Here is a 26,048-nt window from a genome sequence, read left to right on the forward strand (position 1 = left end):
AAAAAATCCTGCAGCACACAGTGCGTAATGAGACAAAAAAAACTCTGATCGTTTTTTTGGATTAAAACGCCGACTTAGAGGTGTATTTTCGTATAGTATTTATCGATGTATTTACGTTTTCATGGTCTTAGGTGATAAAATGGAAAACATATTACAGAAATAGAGATGATTTTCATTACTTTGACGATGAAAACGACCTTGAAACTGAGCTCAAAGTAGCGGAAATGTTCGATTTTTACCAATGTTCAGGAGTAAACAAATTACACCACACGTCCAATACACGTCAACTGGGGAGTCTAATATTCTTTCACTAGTACACTGATATTATTTATACCATTTTTACAATAATGCAGTAGTCTGCATAACAGTAAATCTTCTAATTTTTTGTATGAATAAAAAATCAAAATAGAAAGCAATAATAATATAAGAGGGGCATAGAGATGTGACTAATGAACAGAGCATATGTTGTTTTAGTGCCAAGAATGTCTACCTTGTTTATTCTGGACCCTATTTTGAAATTGGCATCTTTTTTAGTTTGCGTGAAATTGGCCAAATTGCCAATTTCTGACCACAATATTGGGTAGTCCAAATTGGTAAATGGGAGGTTTCTTGTACTCCGCTGATAGATAAAATGGAGTTCTAAAGAAATATGAGTTTGGTCAACTGGAACAACGGAATTGGCTGAAAATAGGGCTCAAAGTCGGCGAAATCGCCGATACACATGTCGCCGAGACTGCTAACTTTGCAGGAGCGTAATTCCATGAGTTTTCGACCAAATTTCGAACTTTTGGTGTATACAGTGTATACCATCGGGAAAAGATTCTCTATCATTTCATAAGAATTTTTTTTTTTTTTTTTTTTTTTAAATTTAGCGACATAGAATGACAGTTTCAGAAAGGGCCTGAAACAGTCAAAGGGTTAATAGCCTGATGGATAAGTTTCTGGAATGAAGAGGGGGAATTTTTCATTCCGAAGGGGTAACTGTGTATTGATAATGACCTCCTGGAATTACGAAGGCAGAGATTTCCTTCGCCTTATCCGTCAAAGGTACCTGATAGTAACCTTTAAGGAGATCTAACTTGGACACAAAAGTAGCCTTACCCACAAAGTCAATTACATCATCCAGACTAGGAAGAGGGTAAGCATCTGTAATTGTGACCTCACTCACCTTGAGACAACCCAGCTGCACTATACTGACCATTTTGCTCCGTAGGTGTATCATCTTCCTCCTGCGAGAACATAGTAGTTTTTGCCCTAGCTCCCGTAGAGGGAGGAGTCTGATGTGCCATCTCTTCTTCTATAAGTTTGTCAGCAATCAGTGAACGCAGTTGCACAGCTGTGAGAGTGCGTTTGTATTTAATGCCAGTGGAACGAGCAATTTGCCAACAACGCTGTAGGGACAATTTAGGTAGGTTATGCAAAGTATATGCCGACACCAGACGTCTGACTCGTCTAGGTGGCATAAGTTATTCGCTATGTACAGTACGATTGCAGAATACCCCAAAGTAACACGTTAATTTGCAGAACACGCTTAGCTATGCACAGTACGATTGCAGAATACGCATACAAGCAAAGCCGACTGCAAAATTCTCCACACCGAACAGGCTAGTAACAACTGACACACAAAATTTGTAAAGCAATGCCAGACATCCACAGTGTTCTAGAAGATTGACCGTAGCGAAGCGAGCACACCGAACAAGCTAGTAGCGAGCTGTTGAACGATCACACAATAGCAAGGCTGACCATAAAGCAACTGACACGCAAAATTTGTAAAGCATAGGCAAAGCTAATGCAATGCCAGACAGCAAGCTGCACAATGTTCCTGCTACGAGCTTCACCCTAAGCTCAACCGTTTCTCTAAGTCCAGCTCCAGCTCTTGGACAGGCTACCCATATTACAACCCAGGATTCCAAATGGCCTCTTATCCCGGGTGCAATGGGAGCAAAATAAACACAGCAGAAAAAGTTTAGACATATTATTCTTCACCAATTTAGAACAGCAGTATGTACACTATGTACAGTGATAAGTATAGTGCACTCCACGGTAAGCAAGGCAGAAATAGAAGCCACAAGATAGCAGACCGTGCTTCAACCAGCTCTAGAATGGGAATGACAAGGGCAGACAGGAGAGTGGTACTCACATAACCTCTGCGATTGCCAAAACCATCTTCTTATTGGCTAGAACCTGGTCACTAGTTGAACGACGGGGCCCCATCATCAACTCTTAGCAACCTGGTTCGCTGGTTGGGGGATATAGCCTGTAAATGAGGGTGTGTACATGCACCGAATAAAGGTTACGTACTCTTTGCATGCCACATGCAGACTACTGCAGTATTGTAATAATTGTACAAATAATGTCAACCCAGTCATGACTGCATACTAGAATAGCTACTTGGAAATTTATTGGAAAATGACATCATTTGTTTACTTTTGAACAAACATTGGCAAAAATCAAATATTTCCCCTACTTTGAGCTCCATTTCCAGGTTTTTTTTCATAGTAAAACCAAAATCGCCTCTCTTTCTATAATATGTTTTCCATTCTATCAATTGAGACCAAGAAAACGAGAATACAACCATGAATACTATACGAAAATAGACCACAAAGTCGGCATTTTAATTAAAAAAAAAGGTCGAAGTTTTTTTTTTCTCATGCACTGCGTGCTGCAGGATTTTTTTATGTGGTGCACACTGACCACACAGACTCATTCTCTTACATGTGGGCCTACCAGCTTTCTCCTGCTTGATTTGAAGTCACTAGAATTTATGAGTATATATACGTCAAACATGGTTGCTCGTTAGAAGTATATATCCGACCGAAACAGTCAGAGGGTTAAAATAGCAGCTTTGAGGTGTTTTCTACAATGGTTTTATGATTTTGTTGGCTGTTTCTTGGTATCAGTTGATAAAATGGAAGACCTACTACTAAAATAGAATATATTTTGTCAGTTTCAGGAACAGAAGTAACTTGAAATAGGGCTCAAACTAGCAGAAATATTCAATATTTGATGATTTTCTAGAGGAAGGGTAAGAACCTCCTACTCTTGGTGTATTTTATGGGTTTTTACCAAATTTGCCTCAATTATTCGGGTGGCCTAAGCCATGACCAGTCATTCCTGTTTATATTTATTGTCTCAGAAATATGGCAAAACTGCAATACTTTTTTGTGTGGTGGACTCAGAATGGGGGACAAGTGTAATATAAGAAAAGCCTGGGGACATGATTAATGAACAAAGGATAAGTTGCTTTTGGTGCTGGAATGCCTACAGTGTTTACTTTGGATTCTGTTTTTAAACTGGAATTTGTTGAATTTTATGTAAGATTGGCCAAATTACTGACTTCTGTGCACTTTATAGGGTAGTTCTGATAGCTGAATGGCAGTTTCTTGTGCTTAGTTGATAGAATGGAAGGCATACTAGTGAAATAGCTAAAAATTTGGTTGAAGGGGGAAATGGAATTGGCTTAAAATAGGACACAAAGTGGTCAAAATTGCCAATGTGTAGTTTGTGTCCAGACCACCAGTTATGTCTGCATAATTCAGTAGGTGTTCCATCAGTTTTCACATTTTTGGTGTCATTACCTTCAGAAAAAGATTCTCTACCATTTTAGATTTTTTGTTAAACCCTGATTTTGTTAGTACTTTTAATTTTAGGGGTCCTGACAGTGGATCTTGGGGATGTACCTCACTAGTTTGATTCAAATTATGGGAAAGCAGTATCAGTGTCCAATAGAATGCCTTGCTTGTTTTTGAAGAGTTAAATTGTTTGCTTTTTGTTTTGTTTGTCCCTAGATTTTGAGAAAGGTGTTTTCAAAGTAATTTTTATATTGGCTACAGTTTCATACAGAAAATCTGTTAGATAAGGTAGAAGAGGGTGGATAATTATCACAGTATAAATCTGTTAGATAAGGTAGAAGAGGGTGGATAATTATCACAGTATAAATCTGTTAGATAAGGTAGAAGAGGGTGGATAATTATCACAGTATAAATCTGTCAAGATGATCTATGAAGAGTGCTTTTTACTAGAACTTACATTCTTTAATTTTATTGTATTGTATATTTGTCTAACCCTCTCCATAAACCTAAAACAGTAATTGTTTTGTTTATTAGTTTTGTCATAGATTGCAATTCTCTTTACAGTTGCAGAAATGTTTGTGATAAGGTTCTAAATTTCTTTTTTAAACACACTAGCCTTCTCCCACCAAGGTAGGGTGACCCAAAAAAAGAACACTTTCACCATCATTCACTCTTTCACTGTCTTGCCAGAGGTATACCAATACAGTGGACCCTCGACACTCGATACTAATCCGTTCCTGAGAGCTATCGAATGTCGAAAATATTGAAAGTCGAATTAATTTTCCTCATAAGAAATAATGGAAATCAAATTAATCTGTGCAAGACACCCAAAAGTATGAAAAAAAAAAATTTTTACCACATGAAATATTAAGTTTAATGCAATAGAATAATTACAATAACAACAATAACAATAGATTAATAACAATAGAATAATTGACACTTACCTTTAATGAAGATCTGGTGATGATTGATGGGATGGGAGGAGGGAAGAGTGTGGATGGTGTTAGTGTTTAGAAGGGGAATCCCCTTGCATTAGGACTTGAGGCAGCAAGTCCTTCTCCGGGGTTACTTCCCTTCTTCTTTTAATGCCACTAGGACCAGCGTGAGAGTCACTGGACTTCTGTCGCACGACATATCTGTCCATAGAGGCCTGTACCTCTCGTTCCTTTATGACTTTCCTGAAGTGGTTCACAACATTGTCAGTGTACAGGTTGCCAACACGGCTTGCAGTAGCTGTGTCAGGGTGATTTTCATCAAAAAAGGTTTGCACTTTAAGCCACATTGCACACATTTCCTTAATCTTTGAAGTAGTCAACTTCTTCAATTTTTCTATCCTCTCCTCCGAAGCAGTTTCCTCAGGTCTGGCCTCTTGCTGTTGAAGATGATCAGTGGTTAGTTCGTCATTGTCCTCCTCCACCAACTCTTCCACATCCTCCCTACTAACTTCCAACCCCAAGGACTTCCCCAATGCGACAATGGATTCCTCAACTGGCATAGGATTCTCAGGGTTAGCCTCAAACCCTTCAAAATCCCTTGGGTCGACACATTCTGGCCACAGTTTTTTCCAAGCAGAGTTCGACGTCCTCTTAGTCACTTCCTCCCAAGCCTTACCTATAAGGTTTATACAATTGAGGATATTAAAGTGATCCTTCCAAAACTCTTTTAGAGTCAGTTGAGTTTCTGTGGTCACTACAAAGCACTTTTGAAACATAGATTTTGTGTACAGTTTCTTGAAGTTGGAAATGACCTGCTGGTCCATGGGCTGCAGGAGAGGAGTGGTATTAGGAGGTAAAAACTTGACCTTAATGAAGCTCATGTCCCCAGAAAGTCACTCTGCCAAGTCTGTAGGATGACCAGGGGCATTGTCTAATACCAGCAGGCACTTAAGGTCTAATTTCTTTTCAGTTAGGTAATTTTTCACATTGGGGCAAATGCATGGTGTAACCAGTCATAGAAAAAGTCCCTAGTGATCCATGCCTTACTGTTTGCCCTCCACAGCACACAAATTAGCCTTGAGGATATTCTTTTGCCTGAATACTCTGGGAGTTTCTGAGTGATACACCAGTGAATCACCACTAGCATTGGCACACATCAGAAGAGTAAGCCTGTCTTTCATAGGCTTATGTCCTGGGAGTGCCTTTTCCTCCTGAGTAATGTAGGTCCTGCTTGGCAATTTCTTCCAAAACAGGCCTGTTTTGTCACAATTAAACACTTGTTCAGGTTTCAATCCTTCAGCCTCTATGTACTCCTTGAATTCCTGCACATATTTTTCAGCCGCTTTTTGGTCCGAACTGGCAGCCTCACCATGCCTTACCACACTGTGTATACCACTACGATTCTTAAGTCTTTCAAACCAACCTTTGCTTGCCTTAAATTCACTCACATCACCACTAGTTGCAGGCAATTTCTTTACCAAATCATCATGCAGCTGCCTAGCCTTTTCACAAATGATCGCTTGAGAGATGCTATCTCCTGCTATCTGTTTTTCATTTATCCACACCAGTAACAGTCTCTCAACATCTTTTAACACTAGCGATCTCTGTTTCGAAAACAAAGTTGCACCTTTTGCAACAACAGCTTCCTTGATTGCCGTTTTCCTGCTCACTATAGTAGAGATGGTTGATTGGGGTTTACTATACAACCTGGCCAGCTCCGACACACGCACTCCACTTTCGTACTTTGCAATTAACTCTTTCTTCATTTCAATAGTCATTAGTGCCTTTTTTCTCAAAGGCTTGGCACTAGAAGCTTTCTTGGGGCCCATGGTTACTTATTTTGCAGAAACAAGCACCAAAAACAGTGATAATATGGAATATACCGAATGTATCCTTAGATGCGCGCACACTGGCTGGCTTGTAAACACTGGCACACATGGGGCAGTTCAGGCCACACATGGACACGTCTCGTACGAATCGTATCAAATGTCGGGTTTTCCATTGAATGTCGAGGCGAAATTTTTGCGTTAAAATGCATCGAATGTCGGATTTGTCGAATGTCGATGCCATCAAATGTCGGGGGTCCACTGTACTACAGTTCAGAGGCCCAAAGTGCATATATCCCCACCCCTTCTTCAGAGTACATGCACTGTACGTACTTCATGCTTCCAAGTCTGGCTAACCAGTTTCCCTAAATCCTTTTGCAAAATGTTACCTTGCTCATACTCCAACATCTCGTCAGTTCCCCAAAAATATTTGCCTCCACTCCTATCTAATTCTTACGCTTGCTTGTTGTCCAAGCCCCTCGTACACAAAACCTCTATTACCCCCTCCCTCCATCAACTTCTACCCCGCCTTCCCTCCACTACAGATTTATATACCCTCCAAGTCATCCTATTTTGCTCCATCCTCTTTAAATGCTCAAACCACCTCAGTAGCCCCTTTTCCGCTCTCTGGACAATACTTTTAGTAACTCTTCACCTCCTAATTCCCAAGCTACAAATTCTCTGCATAATATTTACACTACACATTGGCCTCAGACACATCATCTCCCCTGCCTCCAACCTTCTCCTTGCTGCAACGTTCACAACCGATGGTTCACACCCATTATACTCTGATACATTCCCCTTTTTGCCTCCATGGATAACATTGTCTTCACAGATGCCTCCATGCACCAGCCAATATTTTTTTATCATGTTTAATTAAAATAGTAAATACTATGTTGCAAATTTTGTCACATTCAGCATCTACTTTAATAAATTATTGATGAATAATATCTCAGTTTAATTATCTTTAACAGGAAGCAGCTACTCATAGTTGGAAAGCAATGATTGATGAAGATCGATTACTTCAGCGACTTGAAACTCTTGAGGCTCAACTTTCTACATATGCCAAGGTAAACTCCTTGTATATTGCTATAATTTTTTGTAAAATACCGACTGTCTCCCACCAGAAGTGAGCAGACAGCACAATTAAAAAACTCAAATGACCCTTTGAACTACAACATGCCCACACCTTCTTCAGAGTGCTGGCATTTTGAAGGAGTCTGGCTAACTAGTTTCCTGGGATCTTGTTATAAATATTACCTTGTTCACATTCTGAGAGCATATCAAATTATTAAAACCACTTGTCTCCATTCATTCTGATATAACTTTCTCACATGTCTCCTTCACATCCTTCAGCTCTTCCTGAGACAAACCTCTACCACTTCTTCCTTCCACCCCATATTTATATACCCTCTTGATCATCTTATGCTGCTCCATCCTCTCTGAATGTTCAAAATGTCTAAGCCACCTCAACAGCCCCTCCTCTGCCATCTGAATTATACCTTTCATAACCTCACACTCTAATTTTTATGCTCTGGTTTCTTCATATCACACATCACCCTCGAAAATGGCATATCCACTCCCTTCAGCTGCCCCTCACTGTAATACTTAAAACCTAGGCATGCCCCCCCTCCCTTTTTTTTCCCTCCACTTTCTCCTGCCCACATACACCTCAACATTGCACTTTCCTTTCTCGTCATCCCTGGTCTAGTCATCTTGTTACATGTCTACAATTACCTGAACACATTTGCTGCCTCCATAGTCCCTCCCTCTACTCTGATGTCCAATTTTTGATTACCTAAACTTTTTGTTACTCTCATCACTGCTCTTTTCTATTTTTCCTTTCTTTTATACACCCAAACTCATTTACTGAACTTTGCAATTTCTCTTCAGAATTTTTCAAGAGCTGTCATAGGCATAGAGCAACTTTGACAACTTCCACTTCACTGGATGTGTTTATTAACCCTTTGAGGGTTTTGGTCGTACTAGTACGTCTTACGCGTAGGGGTTTTTGACGTACTAGTACGCATAAATTCTAGCGGCCTCAAATCTCGCAGGAAAAGGCTGATAAGCCTAGATGTGAGAGAATGGGTCTGTGTGGTGGGTGTGCGCAGTAGGAAAAAAATCTGGGACCCAGTGGTGCATTGTGGGAATGCCATCATAGTACACAATTTCCACCGTGCCCTGCGGTAAGAAGTTCCTCACTCCTCGGCGAATTGGGACACTTTTGTTCCCCAGTGACAGTTCTAATACAGATGGAAGTGACAGTGAAGATGAGTTTCAAGGTTCTGGTGAGGTTTTGACCGAAACTAATGACCATAATATGGGTAATAGTGAGGAAAACCCAGACAACCCACAGCCTTCCACCTCTGGTGCTGGGCCGTCGTTCAGTTGTACCAGAATCAAAGAGGAAACTCCTATTTTCCAAAATCCCAGACTCAGATGTGAGCATTGGTGATGATAATGATAGTGATTATGAACTACAAGCTCTTCAAACTTGTTCCAAGAATGGAGGAGGAGGAGGAGGCAGAGGAGGAGGAGGCAGAGGAGGAGGAGGCAGAGGAGGAGGAGGCAAGAGGAGGAGGAGGCAAGAGGAGGAGGAGGCAGAGGAGGAGGAGGAGGAGGAGGAAGAAGAAGAGGAGGAGGAGGAGGAAGAAGAGGAGGAGGAGGAGGAGGAGGAAGAGGAGGAGGAGGAGGAGGAAGAAGAGGAGGAGGAGGAGGAAGAAGAGGAGGAGGAGGAGGAAGAAGAAGAATACGTAATGATAACAATAATACATAATAATAATACATAATAATAATAATACATAATAATAATAATACATAATAATAATAATACATAATAATAATAATAGGTAATAATAATAATATGTAATAATAAATGTTCACCCATGACAGTAACAAGATAAGGGGAGATAACATCTGATAAGTGCTGACGTTTGATGAGGGTAAATGAGGGTAGAGCTGATGCCAAAAGATGAGATGAACATCGCCCTCCCTTTGTTTTTGCTGGTATACTAACATTTCTGTCTGTCTATTTGCCTGTCTGTCAAGCTCCCTGTCTATCCATCTAGCTCTCTGTCTCAGAGAGCCACAAGACTGTGTCATCACTTTTACTCACATCTTCAAGCAGAGTATAGCACTTTGTCTGGATTTCTTGGGTTATCCTAGGTAATTTATACTATGTATACTTGTATTTATGTGTACCTGTGAGACAGAGATAGACAGACAGATAGAAAGAGAGAGACAGATTGAAAGAGATAGAATGAGGGAGAAAGATAAAACACCATTGTGTATGACACCATGTTTCAGAGTTCCACAAGCTGCAGAACTAATAGGAATATGTTCAGTGACTGTATATTGGTATATATATTATAGAACAATAATAATAAACAATGTTTTGTATTGTTTGTTTTTGTAAACAAGTTTTGTAAACAATATATTGATAATTATGTTTGTGTGCTTATTGTGTTGTATACAACGAGTGTATATATGTACATTGCACCTTACTTTGGTCTCATAGGCCACATAAGTTATGTGAAAAAATAAAATAGTGAAAAAAACAACAAACCTTCAAATACAAGTAAACTAAAGTTTACCGGGTGAGCGGCAGTCGCCGCTGTTGCCATAAGCGGCTCATTTTCTGCAAACTTCATGCATCCATATCTCCGTAAGTATTGATGGTAAAATTTTTTTGTTTATCCTATAATGTTCAGAAAAAAAAACTCTATTTTTTCATAAGAAAAAAGAATTTTTTTTTTTTTTGAAATTTGGCCGACCCTGAGAACGAGTTTCGGAGAGGGCCTGTCGACCCTCAAAGGGTTAAATTTAAAGTTTCAGTCAGGGTGTAGACCTAAGAATTTACCCTTGTTGTTTCCTACAATGGGAGAACTGTTGATCATTATGCTTAGTTGGATATTTGAAGCTCTGTAGTAGGTTTTGTCAGTGTTAAGAGTGAGTTTGTTGGTAGCCATCTATGTAGATGTTTTTAGCCTGTCATTAACAATGTTATTGAGAGAAGTAAGATTTGAGTGGGAGATGACAGGAGCTGTCATCTGCAAACAGAACAGGTTCAAGAAGATGAGATGCATTGGAGAGATCATTGATGTATATGAGGAAGAGCAAAATGCCAAGAACACTGCTCTGAGGCACTCCTATTTTAACAGGCTGAGTTGATAAGTATGACCTCTGGTCAACTGTATTGAAAGCTTGCTGCAGGTCTGTGTAGAGGCCCAGAGGATATTAGTTACTTTTAAAAGCTGCATAAGGCTGTTCAAGCATTTTCATAATTGTATCATTTGTACTTTTTTTTTGTCCTAAAACCAAATATTAATTTCAGAGGTCTGGACAGAGAAAGAGTTAAGGGTTAATAATTAAAAACAAAGATTTTTTCAGAATGTGTTATTTTATTTCCCATAACCAAATCTGTTTTCTTTCTGATAATTCTTTCTTACGAATCCCAGTGTTGACCAGATTTGAAGACACATGAACAAGAGAGTAAATGGAGAAGACTAATCAACAGTGGGATTTTTTGAAAATTACCTTTTTGTACAGTATTTTTCACAAAGTATGAATGCATTTGGTAAAAACTCAGAAAAAATAATTATTATAATTCAAAAATCAAAACTGTATTTATCAAAATATCCTGCCAGTGTGAAAGCTGAGTAAATTTGCAGCATAAACTGAAGATAGGACCCAAAATGTGAATCACTAAGTAGTGGAAATGCAGTAGGTGGGTGTATGAAAGGCAGGGTTTTGCTGTATATTCATAACTTGCAAAGATGAGTGTATTAAAACATAATGCCTTTTAACCCTTAAACTGTCCAAATGTAGATCTATGTTAACACGCATAGCGCTCCGAACGTGGATCTGTTTGATTTTACATTCTTTCTTGTGTAAAAAAGTAGATCTACATTTGGAGTGCTACGCATATGAATGTAGATCTACGTTTGGACAGTTTAAGGGTTAAAAGTACATCTTCTCTTGCAGAATTACCCTGAAGACAGTGTTCGAGAGGAAATGAGGAGACTACTGGATGAGAAGGGTCAGTATGAAACCACTGCCAAAGAATCCTTGAGACGAGTTCTACAGGAAAAGTTAGATGCTGTCACAAAACTAGCAGATTTAGAAAGGTAAGTGTTGTATCTCCTTAGACACTTTATTTGTAATATGTTAATAACATACTGTTCTGGTATAGAATGTAAATTTCCTATATATTTGAGGAGAGATGAATTTTACAGAATCAACTTGCTGTGCTCAAGTTTGTAAGGCGAAGATGCTGCCACTGAATTTTAAGGGTAAATTATACTAACAAGTATGCAAATAAGACAGTATGAAATTTGCAGCATTTACTACCACTTATCACTTAAGCAGTCATGATCAGAATTGGAATCTGTGGGTTATTACTCCAAATTATTGTTTTTTGCTAGACTGCTGATGATAAATTGGTTGCCTGACAAAGGTTGATGATATGGCTCTTCATTCTCATCAATACAAACTTTAGCTTCACACCATCTTGTATGTAGGGAGGAGTTGTATGAGATTCCACTTCCTGTCCTCAAGCATGAGGTAAAGATTCTTTCCTTAAAGTTCCTCCTTCATAATGTACCGTTAAATTCACAATGCATTAGTGTGAAACTTTGGTTTGTATTCTTAGGCATAAAAGTTCATGTGATCAGATGTTATTGTGCACCCATATTATCATTGGTAGTTGTATAAAAAAAAATCTTTAAGGCAATAATGGGGCTTGTTGCAACCCATATAATTAGTGGTACAGTAGCCAACACCTCACACCTTGAGGATGGTGGGTTGTTTCCTGTACAATTCCTCTCTCTCTCAACATGTTACATTTGCAACTGTGAAATTTCAGTTTTTGATAATTTTTTCTTCTTTTCCAGAACATTAAACACTTCAGAAGATGAATTAGCTCATATAAAGGAAGTTTGTGAAACTACTCAAAAGGAGCTTGTTGAATTGTTAGAGAAGCAGTCTGTTCAAAGTGAACAAGTTGCACAGCTAACAGAAAAATTAAAGGTGCTTACTAACATGTCTTGTTTCTTGCTTTGACTATTAGTGATTAATTTACTGATCTTTTTCCTTATTTGATAGTGGTCATCTAATTGGCTCCACGGTAATTTGGGTTGTTCTGTATTTAGTTTTTTATATCAATTTTCATTTTATTTCCCCATGCCCAGATCTGCTCTCTTTCCAGTCAGTCTTTCTTACAGATGTCAATATATTACAATTTACAATAATCTTTTGAGAGAGATTTTGTTAAAAAATTAAATTAACCTTTGAATACATATCTCTTGACTGCTCTTTCCTCCCTCCTTTCACTAGTTCTACCTGTGTGTCAGCACAACTGATCTTTTTCTGGTTGGGTGTCCATTTTCCTTTGACTTGACACAAGACTCTTAAATTGAAACCAGTCATAAGATTTCATTCAAAATATGTTCATTAGATTTTCCATGCCAAAATATATCTGCTTTCTGGCTATGCTTTCAATATAAACCAGTTTGTCGTAATATTTAAAGAGATATTGTTAAAACAGCAGCAGATATATGTACTCTCACTGTGTATCAGAAGAGCAGGTCAGTGTTCACAGGTCATTAATTGGTTCCAAAGTTCAAAACAAAAACAATAAGCATTCCAGCCATTAAAGTAACCTTAACTTTCTTCATTAATAAAGCCCCTGGCTTCTGTATAACACTTGCTCTCCATTTTGACTCCATTGCCCAAAATTTTTTTTCCCATTTCTGGTCATAGGTTAGGCTGTCACAGTAATTTAAGTAGACTTAACGTATTAATACTTAAGGTTTGAACCTATGAACTCTGACAAGAGAGATGAGTGTGTGTGTGTATGTATCTGGCTATGTTGCAAGGCATACATCTAGGTAAGTACAAATAGGAAGCATGTTTGTCTGATTCTGAGCAGACAGAGGATCAAGCCTTCACCATGTCTTGTGGTGAGTGACCCACAGGGGTTTAGTGCTTAACATTAATGAATTATATATTTTATGAAGTAGCCTTCGCAAAAAGGCCACTTTGAGGCCTATTTCAGGTCACTTATGATCTGTAACTAACCACAATCATCTCCATTTCATTATTACATCTTCTGGTCTATTAGTTGGCACAGATCTAAGTGAGTGACGGTAAAAGGGTTAAATAAAAAAATGCAGTAATTAACCCCTTGATTGTCGCAACCCCCAATCCTGAGGTGTCTCCTGGTGTCGCAAAATTTCCAAAAAAAAAAAAAAAAAAAATTCTTTTGAAATGATAGAGAATCTTTTCCCAATTGTAATGACACCAAAAAAAACGAAATTTGATGGAAAACTGATGGAATTACACTCGCGAAGTTAGCGACCTCGGCGATATTTACAAATCGGTGATTTCGCCCACTTTGAGCCCTATTTTCAGCTAATTCCATTGTTCCAGTCAACCAAACTCATAGCCATTTCTTTAGAACTCCATTTTTTCTATCGATTGAGTACAAGAAACTGCCCATTTATCGATTTCAACTACCCAATAACGTGGTCAGAAATTTGCAATTTGGCCAATTTCACGAAAATTAAAAAATATGACAATTTCAAAATAAGGTCTAGAATGAACAATGCAGACATTCCTGGCTCTAAAATAGCATTTTCTTTGTTCGTCAGTCATGTCTCCAGGCCCCTCTGATATTACTCTTGCTTTCTATTTTGAATTTTTATTCAAACAACAAATAGAAGATTTACTATTATGCAGACTACTGCAATACTGTAATAATTGTGTAAATAACATCAACCCATTCATGACTGCATATTAGAATGGCTAGTTGGACATTTATTGGACAATGACATCATTTGTTTACTTGTGAACATTGGCAAAAATCAAACATTTCCCCTACTTTGAGCTCCATTTCCAGGTTCTTTTTATAGTAAAACCAATCAACATCACCTCTCTTTCTATAATATGTTTTCCATTCTATCAAATGAGATCAAGAAAATGAGAATACAACCATAAATACTATACGGAAATAGACCACAAAGTCGGCATTTTAATTAAAAAAAAAATGGTTGAAGTTTTTTTTCTCATTATGCACTGCGTGCTGCAGGAATTTTTTATATGGTGCACACTGACCACACAGACCCATTCTCTCACATGTGGGCCTACCAGCTTTCTCCTGCTTGATTTGAAGCCGCTAGAATTTATGAGTATATATACGTCAAACACGGTACCTTGTAAGGCGTATATATACGACCGAAACAGTCATAGGGTTAAGTTTGAACTTTGTGTAAGTCTGAAACTCATCTGCATTCTGAATCTAATTTCAGTTAATTTTTTATGAAATACAAAGCTGTGTATTATGTTCACAAGAGTTAGGTCACCCTTTCTATTGCAAATTCATTTTCTCTCATTTCCTCTCTCCCTTCTATTGTATCTGACATACCTGAGGCATAGGAACATATGCCTCTCTTTAAGGTGGTGGTGGGATTTTCTGCACTTACAACATATTTAATGTACTCTTCTTATCAGAGACTAAGGAAAATTAAATTCACTGTTTGCAGTTTGGCAGGGCATGTCCTAAAATCCATTTGTCTCCACTCTTATCTAACACACTTGCATACACCTGCTGGATGTCCAAGCCCCATGCACACAAAAAACTTCATTTACTCCACCTTCCCTCCACTACAGATTTATCCACCCTCCAAGTCATCCTATTTTGCTCTATCCTCTAAATGTCCAAACCACCTCAATAACCCCTTCTCAACCCTCTGGATAAAACTTTTAGTTAATTTGTACCTCCTAATCTCCAGCTATGAATTTTCTGCATAATACAGTGGACCCCCGGTTAACGATATTTTTTCACTCCAGAAGTATGTTCAGGTGCCAGTACTGACCGAATTTGTTCCCATAAGAAATATTGTGAAGTAGATTAGTCCATTTCAGACCCCCAAACATACACGTACAAACGCACTTACATAAATACACTTACATAATTGGTCACATTCAGAGGTAATCGTTATGCGGGGGTCCACACATTACTCTCAGACACGACATTTCCACTGCCTCTGACCACCACCACCACCTCGCTGCAACATCCATAACCCATACTTCACATCCATATAAGAGTGTTGGTACTACTGTCCTCTCATACATTCCTCTATTTGCCTCCACATATGCTTCAATGCACCACCCACCTTTGTTTTCACAACTCAGTGCACCACCCACCTCTTTTCCTTTCATCAATTCTGTGGTTCACATCTTTCATATACCCATTCACAGACATGTCCGCTCCCAAATATCTGAACCCATTCACTTTCTCCATGGTCCCTCTTTCTGCTCTTATATCCAGTCTTTCATTACTTAATTCATTTGTTACCTTCATCACCTTGCTCTTTCCTGTGCTCACTTTTAATTTTCTTCCTTTACATACCCTCCCAAATTTGTCCACCAACCTTTGCAACTTCTCTTAACCCTTTGAGTGTCGAGACCCCTGCTTACAAATTTGCTCATAGTGTCAAAGAATTAAAAAAAAAAAATCATATGAAATGATAGAGAATCTTTTTCTGAAGGTAATGAAACCAAAAGTTCAAAATTTGATGGAAAAGTTATGGAATTATGCTCTCGTGAAGTTAGCTGTCTTGATGATATTTACACATTGGCGATTTCACCCACTTTGAGCCCTGTTTTGGTCCAATTCCTTTGTTCCACTCGACCAAACTTGTAACTATTTCACGAACTATTTTTATTCTATTGAAACTGCCCATTTACCTATTTATTTTATTGAAACCACCCATTTACCTGTTTCAACTACACAAAAATGAGATCATTAATTACTGATTTGGTCAATTTCACAAAATTCAAGGTAAGCCCATTTCAAAATAGGGGCCAGAATAAACAGTGCAGACATTCCTGGCACTAAAATAACATTTTCTCTGTTCATTAGCCACATCTCCAGGATCCTCTTATATTACGCTTGCTTTTCATTTTGAAAATTTATTCACACAAGAAATAGATGATTTACTGTTATTCAGACTACTGCATAATTGTATAAATAATATCAGTGGAGACGGTTGGAGGCAGTGGAGATGTCCTGTATAAGGGCAATGTGTGGTGTAAATATTATGCAGAAAATTCGGAGTGTGGAAATTAGGAGAAGGTGTGGAGTTAATAAAAGCATTAATCAGAGGGCAGAAGAGGGGTTGTTGAGGTGGTTTGGTCATTTAGAGAGAATGGATCAAAGTAGAATGACATGGAAAGCATATAAATCTACAGGGAAAGGAAGGACTGGTAGGGGTCGTCCTCAAAAGGGTTGGAAAGAGGGGGTAAAGGAGGTTTTGTGGGCAAGGGGCTTGGACTTCCAGCAAGCGTGCATGAGCGTGTTAGATAGGAGTGAATGGAGACGAATGATACTTGGGACCTGACGATCTGTTGGAGTGTGAGCAGGGTAATATTTAGTGAAGGGATTCAGGGAAACCGGTTATTTTCATATAGTCGGACTTGAGTCCTGGAAATGGGAAGTACAATGCCTGCACTTTAAAGGAGGGGTTTGGGATATTGGCAGTTTGGAGGGATATGTTGTGTATCTTTATACATATATGCTTCTAAACTGTTGTATTCTGAGCACCTCTGCAAAAACAGTGATAATGTGTGAGTGTGGTGAAAGTGTTGAATGATGATGAAAGTATTTTCTTTTTGGGGATTTTCTTTCTTTTTTTGGGTCACCCTGCCTCGGTGGGAGACGGCCGACTTGTTGAAAAAAAAAAAAAAAATATCAGTGCATTTGTGAATGTATATTAGACCCACCAGTTGATGTGTATTGGATGCATGATGTGATTTGTTTATTCTTGAACATTGTCAAAAATCAAACAGTTCCCCTACTTTAAACTCAATTTCAGACCCATTCTCTCGTACATAGGCCTACCAGCTTTCTCCCGCAAGATTTGAAGCCGCTAGAATTTTGGCGAAGTTTTAACCCTTAAACGGTCCAAACGTATATATACGTTCTCTCGCGTAGCACCTCAAATATATGCAGTAGGGCCCCACTTATACGGCTGGTTAGGTTCCAGGCTACCTCCGTAAAGCGGAAACCGCCGTAAAGTGGAACACCCTTTTTTTCTACTTACAAATGCATACAAACACTAGATAACAAGTTTACACTAACATAAATTAAGTTAGCAAGAGAACCAGGCATCAAAAAACAATAAAAAAGTACAATACACACATAGTGCACTCATTACTTACCTTAAAATATTTATAGTCTTAATCTAGGGTGAGACAAGTAGTATATATTGTAAGAAATCAAGTGTGGTATGTATGGTAGTCAGCCAGGCTACCATACCAGGCCACCCCACCCACACATACAATTCTATGATATTTAAGCATCCCAGAGCGATAAAATGTATATACAGTTCACTCATTACTTACCTTAAAATATAGGGTGAGATGAGTAGTATTTATTGTAAAAAATCAAGTGTGGTATGTATGGTAGTCAGCCGGGCTACCATACCAGGCCAACCCACCTACACATAATATTCTATTACATTTAAGCATCCCAGAGCGATAAAATGTATATACAGTTCACACATTACTTACCTTAAAATATTTGTAGTCTTAATGTAGGGTCAGGAGTAAGTAAATGAGATAAAACGAATAAATGAGAGAGAGAAAGAATGAGTGCATGAGAGAGTACAGGCGCAGAGTTATGTAAACAAACCAGGCGAAGGTAAGTTTTGTAAACAAAGTGTACACGTCTGGTTTGTGTACAAGTTACATTGTGTACAGGTTGTCTCTACATTGATACGGTAGAATAAATAAAGAAGAACACTCCCATTCTCATGTAACATTTTGAGAAGAAATGATGCTCTGAGTGAAGGCAATGGAAATAAGTCACTCTGACTTTTTTGGGTTATCCTAGGTTCTCTACACACATGTTGTTATGTATGATAATCTATGTAACTGTATTTGTGTATACCTGAATAAACTTACTTACATACATACGAAAGGAATAATTTTCTACAGTTACCCCCATTAACACATTTTCTCTTATGTTAGATTAGAGAAAATGTTATTCTTGGCATCACTTGTACAAGTTATCTGGCTACCACATCTCATATTTATGTTTATTTATTCTATTGTGGGGTGTTTTATCATCTTCTTATGTTATGTATCGTGTTTATTATTTTTTTTTTTTTTCAACAAGTCGGCTGTCTCCCACCGAGGCAGGGTGACCCAAAAAAGAAAGAAAATCCCCAAAAAGAAAATACTTTCATCATCATTCAACACTTTCACCACATTCACACATTATCACTGCTTTTGCAGAGGTACTCAGAATACAACAGCTTAGAAGCATATACGTATAAAGATACACAACATATCCCTCCAAACTGCCAATATCCCAAACCCCTCCTTTAAAGTGCAGGCATTGTACTTCCCATTTTCAGGACTCAAGTCCGACTATATGAACATAACCGGTTTCCCTGAATCCCTTCACTAAATATTACCCTGCTCACACTCCAACAGATTGTCAAGTCCCAAGTATCATTCGCCTCCATTCACTCCTATCTAGCACACTCATGCACGCTTGCTGGAAGTCCAAGCCCCTAGCCCACAAAACCTCCTTTACCCCCTCTTTCCAACCCTTTCGAGGACGACCCCTACCCCTCCTTCCTTCCCCTTTAGATTTATATGCTTTCCATGTCATTCTACTTTGATCCATTCTCTCTAAATGACCAAACCACCTCAACAACCCCTCTTCTGCCCTCTGACTAATGCTTTTATTGTCTCCACACCTTCTCCTAATTTCCACACTCCGAATTTTCTGCATAATATTTACACCACACATTGCCCTTAGACAGGACATCTCCACTGCCTTATTATATAATTTTGAAAAAAATATCATGGATGGATTAATGAAAATGTGTATATTAACGTAATATACAACATTTAATGAGACTCGGTGATTTATTTTATTTTATTATCACACCGGCCGATTCCCACCAAGGCAGGGTGGCCCGAAAAAGAAAAACTTTCACCATCATTCACTCCATCACTGTCTTGCCAGAAGGGTGCTTTACACTACAGTTTTTAAACTGCAACATTAACACCCCTCCTTCAGAGTGCAGGCACTGTACTTCCCATCTCCAGGACTCAAGTCCGGCCTGCCGGTTTCCCTGAATCCCTTCATAAATGTTACTTTGCTCACACTCCAACAGCACGTCAAGTATTAAAAACCATTTGTCTCCATTCACTCCTATCAAACACGCTCACGCATGCCTGCTGGAAGTCCAAGCCCCTCGCACACAAAACCTCCTTTACCCCCTCCCTCCAACCCTTCCTAGGCCGACCCCTACCCCGCCTTCCTTCCACTACAGGCTGATACACTCTTGAAGTCATTCTGTTTCGCTCCATTCTCTGTACATGTCCGAACCACCTCAACAACCCTTCCTCAGCCCTCTGGACAACAGTTTTGGTAATCCCACACCTCCTCCTAACTTCCAAACTACGAATTCTCTGCATTATATTCACACCACACATTGCCCTCAGACATGACATCTCCACTGCCTCCAGCCTTCTCCTCGCTGCAACATTCATCACCCACGCTTCACACCCATATAAGAGCGTTGGTAAAACTATACTCTCATACATTCCCCTCTTTGCCTCCAAGGACAAAGTTCTTTGTCTCCACAGACTCCTAAGTGCACCACTCACTCTTTTTCCCTCATCAATTCTATGATTCACCTCATCTTTCATAGACCCATCGGTGATTATTATTATTATTATTATTATCATTTCTAATATGGCGTCACTTGTGCAAGTCGTCTGCTACCACATCTCATATTTATGTTTATTTATTCTATTGTGGGGTGTATTTATCATCTTTTTATGTTATGTATCGTGTTTATTATATAATTTTGAAAAAAATATCATAGATGGATTAATAAAAATGTGTATTTAACGTAATATACGACATTTAAATGAGACTCGATGATTATTATTATCATTACTAATATGACGTCTGGAGACATAAGACACACTTACTGATTTTAATGTGTACCTGCATGTCAGCACAGTATGTAAGTTTATTTAAGTACAGGTATACGTAAGTATAATTATCAGAGTACAGTGGACCCCTGCATACCGATTTTAATCCGTGCAAGAGGGCTCATTGGTATGCGAAATAATCGGTAGGCGAATGAATTTTCCCCATAAGAAATAATGGAAATTAAATTAATCCGTGCAAGACACCCAAAAGTATGAAAAAAAAAATTTTACCACATGAAATATACATTTTCCTACACACAAAGAGAAGGATACATGCACAATAGTAGAGTAGTACATGCACAGTATATATTGTGCATGTACTAGTCTACTAAATGAAGAATAAATGACACTTACCTTTATTGAAGATGCAGCAATGACTGATGAGACACTGTGTCCTGGGAGTGCCTTTTCCTCCTGAGTACTGTAGGTCCTGTTTGGCATTTTCTTCCAGAACAGGCCTTATCACACTGTGTATGTCACTACGATTCTTAAATCTCTCAAACCAACCTTTGCTGGCTTTAAATTCACCAATATGAGCACTAGTTCCAGGCATTTTTCCCTGTTCACCTGGGTGTTAGTCGACTGGTGTGGGTTGCATCCTGGGAGACAAGATTAAGGACCCCAATGGAAATAAGTTAGACAGTCTTCGATGACACTGACCTTTTTGGGTTATCCTGGGTGGAAAATCCTCTGGGGTTAATTGTTTCTTGGTATATTCTCAATAAGCCACACCAACAACAGTGCTACAGCAGCAGCAGACGATGCTACAGCAGCAGCAGCAGCAGCAGACGATGCTACAGCAGCAGCAGATGATGCTACAGCAGCAGCAGCAGCTGACAGTGCTACAGCAGCAGCAGACGATGCTACAGCAGCAGCAGACGATGCTACAGCAGCAGCAGACGATGCTACAGCAGCAGCAGACGATGCTACAGCAGCAGCAGACGATGCTACAGCAGCAGCAGCAACAGCAGCTGTACCACCAATAGTAGCGATGGTTGATTGGTGTTCATTATACAACCTGGCCAGCTCGGAGACACGCACTCCACTTTCATACTTATCGATGATCTTTTTCTTCATCTCTATAGTAATTCTCACCCTTATTGCTGTAGGGTTGGCACTAGAAGCTTTCTTGGGGCCCATGGTCACTTATTTTCCAGATAAAATCACCAAAAACACTGTAATAATACGAAATGTTACGATTGTATGCTTGGATGCTACCGCGGAGGCTGGCTGGTAAACAATGCCACCGGCGGAACATGTGAGGCTGGCTAAGGCGCACATTGGATGCGTCTCGGACGAACAGCGGTGAGCGGGTTTTTGAGCGGTATGCGAGGCAAAATTTTTGCGATTAAAGTGAGCGGTATGCGGAATAAACGGTATGTGATGCCAACGGTATGCGGGGGTCCACTGTATATATAAAATATGAAATAACTTTTAAAAACATTTTAAATTTTGGAGTTTCCAGACAAAATGGAGAGACTTAGTGCTTACTGAGCTCATGAAGAATGTAAACAAACAGGGTGGGGTGTGGTGACCGTATTAGAAAGTCAGGTGGGGGGAGCCGTATAGCAAGTTTTGGTCATAATTTGAAATGACCGTATTAGCGGAACGCCGTAAAGTGAAACGCCGTAAAGCGGGGCCCTGCTGTATATACATTTTCTTTGTCATTCATTCAACATTGCAATGATAAGCCTGAGTCGCCTTGACATGAGAGAATGGGTGTGCGCACTCACTGTGTGCCATATGAAAAGAATTGGGGACACCTGGGTACCATATGCTCTTTTTTCCTATTAAAAAAACGATTTTTTTTTCTCAAAACTAGGGGCGCTACACGAGAGAATGTATATATACGGTTGGACCATTTAAGGGTTAAGGGACCAGCACTGACTTCAGAGCCATAATGTTATGGGACCAACACCGAAGGGGGTTAAGAATCTCCCAGAATCACAGTGTCATCAGCAAAAAGCAACTGTGTCAACTCGCATTTTGTATTAGATTTCATATATTTGAATTCCACACCTCTCTCCAACACCTTAGCATTCACTTCTTTTACAAGCCCATCTATAAATGTGTTAAAAAAACCATGGTGACACCATGTATTTTTTGTCTAAGGCCTACTTTTACTGCTTTTAAAAATGGCTTTAGAAAATTGATAAGTTGATAAATGAGACAGTTATGGAATATTTGGGTATCTTTATTCTGGAAAAGTTTTGCCAGCCAGGGGCTTCTTCATTCTAATACAGACAAGAACAGTAGAAGATGAGAAGTTTGAGGTAATCATTTCTTCAGCCTGGAGTTGATGTATTCAGTTTATTAGTTTTGATAAAATGCAGGCACTGCACTTCCCACCTCCAGGATTAGTCTGGCTAACTGGCTTCCCTCAATCCCTTCATAAATGATACAGTGGAACCTCAAAAATCGAACTTAATCCATTCCAGGAGCTAGTTCTAAATTCGAAAAGTCTGAAATTTGAAGCAATATTTCCCATAAGAAATAATGGAAATACAATTAATCCGTTCCAAAAACCCAAAAATATTCACGCAAAAAATACATTTTATAGAGATTAATTACAGTTTTACATACAACAAATACTATAGTTTTTAATTATGTATAGTAATACATATAAAATAACATTTTTACTTACCTTTATTGAAGATTGGTGATGGCATCTGGAAGATAGGGAGGAGGAGAGAGGGAGTTGAGGTTAGTGTTTGGAAGGAGAATCCCCCTCCATGAGGACTTCAGGTAAAGCCCTCTCTGGGGTTACTTCCCTTCTCTGTCTTTTAATGCCACTAGGACCAGCTTGAGAGTCACTGGACCCCTGTCTCACAAAATAACTGTCCACAGTCCTCTGTTTCTGGCGCCTCTTTAACATTTCCCTAAAATGGGACATGGTTCTGTCACTGAACTTGTTGCAAAGATGGCTTGTTTCAGCTTGCTCAGGGTGGTACTTCTGCACAAACATTTGGACATCATTCCACTTGGCACCAATCTCCTTAATCTTTGAAGAAGGCACCTCATCCACTCCCTCTTCCTCCTCCTCTGAAGCAAGGTCCTCAGCTGTGGTCTGATACTGTTCCAGATGAAGCTCTTGTAGCTCTTCATCTTCAGTGGTTAGCTCTTCCCTGTGGTCCTCCACCAACTCTTCCACATCCTCACCACTCGCCTCCAACCCCAGGGTGTTCCTCAATGCCACAATAGAGTCCACAACAGGCAGAGGGTGAGCTGGGTCAGGGTCAGGGTCAGCCTCAAACCCTTCAAAATCCCTCTTTTGGACACAATCTGGCCACAATTGTCTCCAAGCAGAGTTCAAAGTCCTGGAAGTCACTCCCTCCCAAGCCTTACCTATAAGGCTTATGGAGTTGTAGATGTTGAAGTGATTCCTCCAGAACTCTCTAGGGGTCAACTTAGTGTCTGTGGTCACTTCAAAGCACTTTTCAAACACTGCTTTTGTGTATAGTTTTTTGAAGTTAGAAATGACCTGCTGGTCCATGGGCTGGAGAAGAGGAGTGGTGTTACGAGGCAAGAACTTCACTTTTATAAAACTGAAGTCCTTAGACAAGAGGTCTAATAAGTTTGGAGGATGAGCAGGAGCATTGTCTATTAACAGGAGGCACTTGAGTGGCAATTTCTTTTCCTGGAGGTATTTTTTCACACTGGGGCCAAACACTTCATAGACCCACTCTTTGAAAATTTGTCTTGTGACTCATGCCTTATGATTAGCTTTCCACAAGACACATAACTTGTTCTTAAAGACATTATTTTTCTTAAACACTCTGGGATTTTCTGAATGATACACAAGTAAAGGCTTCACTTTAAAATCACCACTAGCATTAGCACAGAACAAAAGAGTAAGCCTGTCTTTCATAGGCTTGTGTCCTGGCAGTGCCTTTTCCTCCTGTGTGATGAAGGTCCTTTTTGGCATTTTCTTCCAAAACAAGCCTGTTTTGTCACAATTAAACACTTGTTCAGGTTTGAATTCTTCACTGTCTATGTACCCCTTTAACTCCTGTACAAACTTCTCAGCTGCCCGTTTGTCTGAACTGGCTGCCTCACCATGTCTTACTACATTGTGTATGCTACTACGCTTCTTAAATCTGTCAAACCAGCCTCTGCTGGCCTTAAATTCACTATCAGCACTGGTTCCAGGAGTTTTCTGTACCAGATTGGCATGCAACTTCCTTGCCTTTTCGCAAATAATCATCTCTGAAACATTATCACCTGCAATCTCTCTATTCTTGATCCACACCAGCAACAACAACTCAACCTCTTCAACTATTTGTGGTCTTTTTTTGATTAGCATATTAACACCAGGGAGGTACTACCGTCCTGCCAAGTGAGTGTAAAACGAAGCCTGTGATTGTTTTACATGATGGTAGGATTGCTGATGTCTTTTGTCTGTCTCATAAATATGCAAGATTACAGGCATGTCTTGCTACTTCTACTTACACTTAGGTCACACTACACATACATGTACACATTTATTTATACACACTCATCTGAGTTTTCTTTGATTTTATCTTAATAGTTCTTGGTCTTATTAATTTTCCTTTTATATCCATGGGGAAGTGGAATAAGAATCTTTCCTCCGTAAGCCATGCGTGTTGTAAAAGTCAACTAAAATGCCGGGAACAATGGGCTAGTAACCCCTTTTCCTGTAAAGATTACTAAAAAGAATAAGAAGAAGAAAATTGTCAAAGTGGGAAGTCTGAATGTGCGTGGATGTTGTGCAGATGATAAGAAAGAGATGATTGTGGATGTTATGAATGAGAAGAAGCTGGATGTCCTGGCTTTAAGTGAAACAAAGCTGAAGGGGGTGGGAGAGTTTCAGTGGAGAGGAATAAATGGGATTAGGTCAGGGGTTTCAAATAGAGTTAGAGCTAAAGAAGGAGTAGCAATAATGTTGAAGGATAAGCTATGGCAGGAAAAGAGGGACTATAAATGTATTAATTCAAGGATTATGTGGAGTAAAATAAAGATTGGATGTGAAAAGTGGGTTATAATAAGCGTGTATGCACCTGGAGAAGAGAGAAGTGTAGAGGAGAGAGAGAGATTTTGGGAAATGTTGAGTGAATGCGTGGGGAGTTTTGAATCAAGTGTGAGAGTAATGGTGGTTGGGGATTTTAATGCTAAAGTGGGTAAAAATGTTATGGAGGGAGTAGTAGGTAAATTTGGGGTGCCAGGGGTAAATGTAAATGGGGAGCCTTTAATTGAGCTATGTGTAGAAAGAAATTTGGTAATAAGTAATACATATTTTATGAAAAAGAGGATAAATAAATATACAAGGTATGATGTAGCACGTAATGAAAGTAGTTTATTAGATTATGTATTGGTGGATAAAAGGTTGATGGGTAGGCTCCAGGATGTACATGTTTATAGAGGGGCAACTGATATATCGGATCATTATTTAGTTGTAGCTACAGTTAGAGTAAGAGGTAGATGGGAAAAGAGGAAGGTGGCAACAACAAGTAAGAGGGAAGTGAAAGTGTATAAACTAAGGGAGGAGGAAGTTCGGGTGAGATATAAGCGACTATTGGCAGAAAGGTGGGCTAGTGCAAAGATGAGTAGTGGGGGGGTTGAAGAGGGTTGGAATAGTTTTAAAAATGCAGTATTAGAATGTGGGGCAGAAGTTTGTGGTTATAGGAGGGTGGGGGCAGGAGGAAAGAGGAGTGATTGGTGGAATGATGAAGTAA

At 39.3% G+C, this 26,048-nt stretch overlaps 1 protein-coding gene across 4 annotated transcripts in view; it reads left to right on the forward strand.

The window, feature by feature from the left end:
- Slmap (Sarcolemma associated protein) overlaps positions 1-26,048 on the forward strand; it is a 575,111-nt gene that overhangs the window by 377,940 nt on the left and 171,123 nt on the right. For all 4 annotated transcript variants that reach the window (XR_008406974.2, XM_070086557.1, XM_070086559.1 and 1 more), the window contains 3 exons: positions 7,308-7,403; positions 11,320-11,462; positions 12,228-12,363. Coding sequence is in view for 3 of the 4 variants with exons in the window: in XM_070086557.1 (XP_069942658.1) it covers positions 7,308-7,403; positions 11,320-11,462; positions 12,228-12,363 (375 nt within the window). In the remaining variant the exon portion in view is untranslated. The remainder of the gene's footprint in view (positions 1-7,307; positions 7,404-11,319; positions 11,463-12,227; positions 12,364-26,048) is intronic.

Source organism: Cherax quadricarinatus, chromosome 19, assembly GCF_038502225.1.
Source record: "Cherax quadricarinatus isolate ZL_2023a chromosome 19, ASM3850222v1, whole genome shotgun sequence".
Taxonomy (NCBI): Eukaryota; Metazoa; Arthropoda; class Malacostraca; order Decapoda; family Parastacidae; genus Cherax; species Cherax quadricarinatus.